Source organism: Coffea eugenioides, chromosome 8 (genome assembly GCF_003713205.1).
Source record: "Coffea eugenioides isolate CCC68of chromosome 8, Ceug_1.0, whole genome shotgun sequence".
NCBI classification, from domain to species: domain Eukaryota; kingdom Viridiplantae; phylum Streptophyta; class Magnoliopsida; order Gentianales; family Rubiaceae; genus Coffea; species Coffea eugenioides.
The window spans coordinates 42,280,833-42,287,409 of record NC_040042.1 but is presented as its reverse complement, the minus strand read 5'-3'; the positions used below and the strand labels follow the sequence as shown (position 1 = coordinate 42,287,409).

At 36.9% G+C, this 6,577-nt stretch overlaps 1 protein-coding gene across 4 annotated transcripts; it reads left to right on the top strand.

Annotated features, from left to right (window-relative positions):
- The first annotated feature begins 459 nt into the window (after nt 1-459).
- LOC113779744 (calcineurin B-like protein 1) lies at nt 460-6,301 on the top strand. 4 transcript variants are annotated; one of them, XM_027325452.1, is made up of 9 exons: nt 460-612; nt 1,300-1,452; nt 2,087-2,169; nt 2,347-2,406; nt 3,383-3,491; nt 3,601-3,653; nt 3,780-3,860; nt 5,772-5,884; nt 5,969-6,301. In XM_027325452.1, exons 2-9 carry the CDS (start codon nt 1,374-1,376, stop codon nt 6,030-6,032), a joined length of 642 nt encoding a protein of 213 aa, XP_027181253.1. In that variant the 5' UTR covers nt 460-612; nt 1,300-1,373; the 3' UTR covers nt 6,033-6,301. The 4 variants fall into 4 exon arrangements, with proteins under 4 accessions (XP_027181253.1, XP_027181252.1, XP_027181250.1 ...); XM_027325451.1 differs by having other exon boundaries at nt 1,295-1,452; XM_027325449.1 differs by having other exon boundaries at nt 1,272-1,452.
- The last annotated feature ends 276 nt before the right edge of the window (nt 6,302-6,577 follow it).

The following is a 6,577-nucleotide window of genomic DNA, read 5'->3' as shown; positions in this document are numbered from 1 at the left end:
AATTACTCCACTCAAATGGCCACACGTGAACCAATCTGACAAATCCTAATTAGAATCAAACGTATTGAACTATGCAATTAATATAATGGTCACTAATCTAATCACCATCTTAATTAATTTACCACAAATGAAATACATTCCGTTCACTCCAAATTCCAAAAGGACAGTCCGCTTCATCCCCACTCTCCTAATCCACGCGTGACTTCACACTCCCCGAGTCGCCTCCTCCTTTTTGGCTTTTTATGGTAGACCTTTTACTCCTCTGTACTTCGCGTTTCCTCCTAATCGGCGGCTTTTTCCAAAAATCAAACTTTGCTTTTTCTTGGGCCTCAGGCTCAATCAATCTCAACCGTCCATCAAACCACACAAAATTCAAACGTAGAATCCTACCGACCAGCTCGGCCCGAACTATATATATAGCGGAGTATAACTTTGCCGACCAATTGGGTCGGACTCGGACCTTGGAGGGGCCTCTATAAACCTCTCCATTCAGCCGGCTCTTGTCTCCTTTTTTCAACTAACGAAAGCGCTTCTCTTCTTCCTCTTTCCTCTAAAAGAGAATTATTCATTGTCTTTGAGCCAGGCCTCTGCTTTTGGCCTGCTTTATTTCTGGTAGGTTGCTAATTTTCTTTTTTATTTCCTTTAATTCTGCATTTTTGTTTCAGATTTGGCCTAAAAATTTGTTCTTTTTTCCTTTGGGGTTTTTCTTTTTTTGATCTGGGTTTTGCATTTGGATTTCTGGGTTTTTTTTTTTTTTTTTTTTTTTTTTTTTGTGTGTGATGAAAGTTCAAGAAATGATCTTTTTGGGATATTGGTCAATAGTAGGATGGGAGGGCTGGAAAATGCATTCTTGACAATCCATGGAATTTAGGATTCGAATAGAAGGAATGAGTGATGGGGAAGAAATTTGAAAAAGAAGAAGAATATTCCATTGGAATTTAAAGTTGACTTTCCCAGCTTTGAGCTGTTTCTTCTTTTAATCTTGTACAAGGTTTTGGCCAGCCAAATTTCAAGTTCTGATCTTTCCTGGAATTGACAAAACAAAAGTATTCATAATTTCAGAAAGTTCATCTACATAACTCTTGAGGGGATTTAATGGTAGATGGAAAACTATGATCGCATTTGCATTAGTGATTCTTGTTAGTTTTTTTTATTATCAGGAAGTTGGTAAAGTTAAAATTGTTTTATTTTTGTTTGGGGCATGATTTGTGTACTAATGGTCTGGTGTGTTTGGTGCTTGGAAATGGGTTCTTGTTATTTGCAAGGTTAAGATGGTTTTGATGATATGTTGTAGTGAAGCCTAGGCGCTAGGCGATTGTCTAGTGGTGTGCTTCCTCTGCCTGCCGTGTTGTTCTGCTTCGAGTTTTAAGTAAATGGGCTGTTTTCAATCAACTGCGAGGAAACAGTTTCCTGGATATGAAGATCCGATAACTCTTGCTTCACAAACAGCTTGTAAGTTGATTCATGATTGATTTGTAATTGTAAGGTTAATTGGCTCTTTTTATGTTCTCCCTTTAGTTGATTGTTTCATTTGCTAGTAAGAAACGTTATAATCCTTGCATTGCTTTTCTTTTTTTATTTTTCTGGAGAAGATGAAGAGCAGTAGCCGGAGGATCTCAATTTTTAACTACAGCTCTATATTTGCTTATTTTACCTCTTTCAGAACATATTTAATATGACTGGATTTTGTTTTGCTTAAATATAGCTTCAGCTTCCTTTGAAGTTTTCTTTTTTATCTTTTTTGGGAGGGGGCGGGGGGAAGAGAGAGAGAGAGGTAATTGAGTGTATTACAAAGACTGTGTTGAAGTCAACATTGAAACATAGTTTAGGAGTGTATGCTGAATTAATCTGTAACTTTTTTTTTAATTGGTAAAGTTTGATCTAGCTTAGGAGCTCCTTATTCAGACGTGGATAGAAATGACAGCATTCCCTAAATCTCCTTTCTATGGGTATAATGTTTAACTAGTTATATCTTTGCTTCTTCGTTTACAGTCATTTTCTTTGGGCATGTTGGTGATTTTTTATTTTTTTTTTATTTTCGTTGAGTACAGAGATTAAGACGCAAGTCTTTTCATTGCTTTTTCAGTTACTGTTAGTGAAGTTGAAGCATTGTTTGAGCTATTCAAGAGCATTAGCAGTTCTGTGATTGATGATGGGCTGATAAATAAGGTAATTTTATAAAAATTTGAGAAGCACCTTATTCATACAGTTTAGGGGCTATTGTTAAGGCTATATGTAGTGGCTTCATTCTACCGGTACACTTCTGGTTCTTAAGTGCTTAAGAGTTATAAAGGAGTATGCGAAGGGGTTTCAGTCTAAAATGACATTGAAATTTTGGATATGCAGGAAGAATTTCAATTGGCATTGTTCAAGAACAGGAAGAAAGAAAATCTTTTTGCTAATAGGGTAAGAATTTTCAGAATGTTTTGATCAATTTGAAATCTGGTTCGACCTCTGACGGTTACTTTGGGTGATTTGAATCCATGTCTGTGTTATTGATCTTGTCAAATCATCCTGAAATATGCATGTATACTGAAACTGCTGTAATCCAAATTGGCAAACTAATTTAGCTGGGCTGTTATTCATCATGTTTTATGTTGTTTAACAAATTTATTCTATCATGTTTCTTTCGTTGTGATCTGGAATGTTTGGTGTACCATAGTCGCTTCATTTTCCGTGTGCAGATTGCATATGTGGGGGGTCTACAGGTTAATACACTTTAAATTCTTGGCAGCAAAAGATGCATTTTAATTGATTCTTCCCTCCCAAAGAAATGCTTTTTTCCTAGGCAAGCTTTGTGTACTGTTTTATGACTGGTTAATTCTGTGCAAATTATCTACCTGACTTCCATCAAAGCTGATTGCTCATTAAAATGAGGGAATTGCTTTGCTAACTTGCAACACTGCTCGGACCAGATACCCTTTCATGGAGAAGCTGTTTCTTTCTGTGCCTAGTCTACTTCTATTTCTACATGCAACATAGTTGCAATAAGAAGTAGAGTTCAAATGCCAGATTTGAGGTACTGGTTCATGGGCAGGAGTTAGATGTTTGGGAATTGGACCAAATTTAAACATGCAAAGCTGTATTGAGGAATGTATTTGTAGATTGTTCAAGTTTGAAAATCCTTTTTTATCCTCAAAATGCAGCAGTAATGTCTGCCTTGTTGCATCGGTATTTCCCAGAAGGTTCTTCTTTAGCAAGAAATTCTGGCTTTTGTGTGCAACCCATGTGCATGGATATGGTAAATGTGTGAAAGGACACTTGCAATTTAAATATAGCATGGATGTTGCAAGCTTTTGTGGCTTCCGTTTCCATGTGCCTGTTGTTGCCTACCCATCTCTGCAATTTTGCATGCTAATGGTGTGACAAATTTCAATTGCAGATTTTTGAGCTCTTTGATGTGAAGCATAAAGGTGTTATTGATTTTGGTGACTTTGTCAGATCACTCAATGTTTTCCACCCGAATGCTGCACAGGATGATAAAATTAATTGTAAGTTCAGCAATTCTGAAAACTATTTCATTCATTAGGTATTTATAAGATAAAGAAGAATTGCATTCTGTGAATATTTACCAAGGCATACTTTGTTGTGACATTGCAGTTTCATTTAAGCTTTATGATTTGGATGACACGGGATATATTGAACGACAAGAGGTATGTGTTTCTTAATTTTAAAGTCAAATCTGTCCATGAGATCTGAACAACTTGTGTCCATGTCGTGTATTTATTCTTTCAATGTAGTCTTTATGAAGGCTTCTTTATAGTCTGTGAATTTTGCAGGTTAAGCAAATGCTAATTGCTCTTTTGTGCGAGTCCGAGATGAAGTTGGCTGATGAAACTATTGAGATCATATTGGATAAGGTAAGTTTACAACATTTATGTACAACTTATTTGGTTGTGCTTTGTGTCAAGTGCTTTAGGGTGGGCAAGTGTTCTTGCCTGTGATGCTTGCCTCGGGTGCTTGGATGCGTCATAATGGGTTCTTATGTAAAAAATGTTATTCTTTCCTGTTTAGAGTATTTCTCTTCCTCTCAAAGATGTTCACGCAATTATCTATCCTGTCCCCTTAAATGTTCAGATCTCTGTTTTTGAAAGTCCCAAAATATGTATCCACTTGGAAAAAGTGAAATGCATGATTACTATCTTCTTCTGAGTCTCTTCATCTGTCTCCATCTATTAGTTACAACTTTTGCGACAAACTATTCAAAATTAGAATGTTGGGAAAAGTTAGATTTTTTAGGGCTAATTTGAATGTTCTCATACATTAATACCTTTGGCTGTTTTTACTGAAGTATTCTATATTTTAAACTGATAAATCCTTACTCCCTCCCCCACCAAAAAACCAACCCCAAAAACTCTCTTTTTACTTGTTGGAGTTTGAAGTAGGTAGCGTAGTTGTATATGGTCATTAAATACCATAGAAGCGTGTGGCTATTCATAGTAGCATAAGGTTCAGAGGAATGTGCCGTGTGTAAAAAATATCATCTCATTGTTGGATAAGGTCGAATATATTCTTTTGAATCACAATATTGCCTAACTTGTCCGATATTTATGGAAAGAATGATGGTATATGATTAGGGATGGCAATGGGGGCGGGTGCCCGCGGGTGCCCGCCCCGCGGGGGGCTCACGGGGCGGGGGTTGGGGCGGGGGGTGGGGCGGGGGGGGAATTTTTTCCCCCCGCTTAGAAACGGGGCGGGGGCGGGGGTATACTCCCCCGCCCCATCCCCCGCCCCGCCACCCGCAAAAAAAAATATATATATATATATAAATGACTATATATTATATGTAAGTTAATTAGTTATAAACTTATGATAATGATATTATTAGTTAGATGTATTATATAATGTATATTAGTTTATGTAATATAATTGATATTATCAATTATATGAATAATTATACATGTCTACTAATAGAATTTATTAATTAGTTATACTAAATTTACTAATACATTTATACTAAATTTCTAATTACACTTAATAGAATAACACTTTTTTCTCAAAAAAAAACACAAACACAATGATGAATTAGTGATTGCATTTGTACTAAAAGTGAAAATTTGACTATTTTAGTTATATTTATTTCATCATATTGGATTGTATTCAAATAACTTCTGTTTGATTGTTTTTATGAGTTTCAATTGTAAAATTACAATGAATAATAATTTGGTGATGTGTTGATATTTTAGTACTTGATTATTTATTAAAATTTAATTATAATAAAATTTTATTAACCCCGCGGGTGCCCCCGCGGGGGAAGCGGGGCAAGGCGGGGCGGGGGCGAGCGGGAGGCGGGGGACGGGGGGAACTAATAGGCAACGGGGCGGGGGACGGGGGAGGGGTCCCCCGCCCCAACCCCGCCCCGCGGGTCCCCCGCCCCAACCCCGCCCCGTTGCCATCCCTATATATGATAGAGGGGCTTGCTTTTGACGGCTTAAAAGTAAGTTATAATTAGATTATTTCAAGTTGAAACAGCAGGTAGTACTGAACATGTGTTGAAAAATTTGTGCATTTTTTGTTTATCATGATTTGAAAAGCTAAATTCACAAACAACCCAATGCCTGATTTTCAATATCTGTATTTTCCATTTTCGACAAAGCTGCTGATACTTAGAGAGAGAGAGAGAGAGAGAGAGAGACTTTTATAAGCTGTTGACAATAGGCCTAAATCTTATCTCCCAACTTTTACCTGATCTTTGTTTATGTTCTGGTTTTCCTCTGGTGAGGTTTACTGCAGAAATAATACTCAGCAGTTTGCTGATAATTTTTGAACAGACATTCAATGAAGCTGATCCAGACCGGGATGGTAAGATAGATAAATCTGAATGGCACAACTTCGTGACCAGAAACCCTTCCTTGCTCAAGATAATGACACTCCCTTACTTGAGGTAACTTGTGTTAACCTTCTTGTTTGCACCCAAATGCCTATGATTTCAGATGTTTGACTGTATTATTTATTTGACTAAATGCAGGGATATAACTACTACGTTCCCAAGTTTTGTGTTTCATTCTGAGGTTGACGAGATTGCTACGTAGTTAGGGCGCGATCCTTTTTAGCACTCTAGTGTTCCTTGTTCGCCAGTTATTTTAAGTTGCGACTCACTAGGAGCAGCCATTTGTATGATGGAGGAGGGTTCAGTCGATACCAGTGATGCCTTATTTGACTGAGATGGTTGTGCCATTGTTCAGCTATTCATTGTTCAGCTATTCACTGTATATTGTGTTCTGAATGGAATTTTGTAGCCTGATTTACTGTTAATGGAGTTCACTGATAAAAATATGCTTGTTGATTTTTTTCTTTTAAACAGTGAAGGACACATCTTTCTTTCTTACTTTTTTTTTTGTTTGTTTGTTTTACTTGATGCATTAATCAGCCAATTTCACTTTCAACTCCTTCCCATGCAACAAAATACAAATCCTTCACTAATGGAGAGCAAAATGTTTCCAAACCATGCATCATGGTCTACATAAAAAGTGAGTTTTATTTTTAGTGCATATGCATCTTGATGCATCGTAAGGAGAGTAATATGTTTTGTTTGCTAATGTAATTCTGTTTTACTTCTTCGAAATACAAGGGAGCT

Excerpts from the sequence above, each read along its gene's own strand:
- LOC113779744 (XM_027325452.1), top strand. The coding sequence starts at position 1,374 with ATGGGCTGTTTTCAATCAACTGCGAGGAAACAGTTTCCTGGATATGAA. Across the intron at positions 3,492-3,600 it reads ACAGGATGATAAAATTAATT|TTTCATTTAAGCTTTATGAT; the intron begins GTAAGTTCAGCA and ends GTGACATTGCAG. Across the intron at positions 3,654-3,779 it reads GATATATTGAACGACAAGAG|GTTAAGCAAATGCTAATTGC; the intron begins GTATGTGTTTCT and ends TGAATTTTGCAG.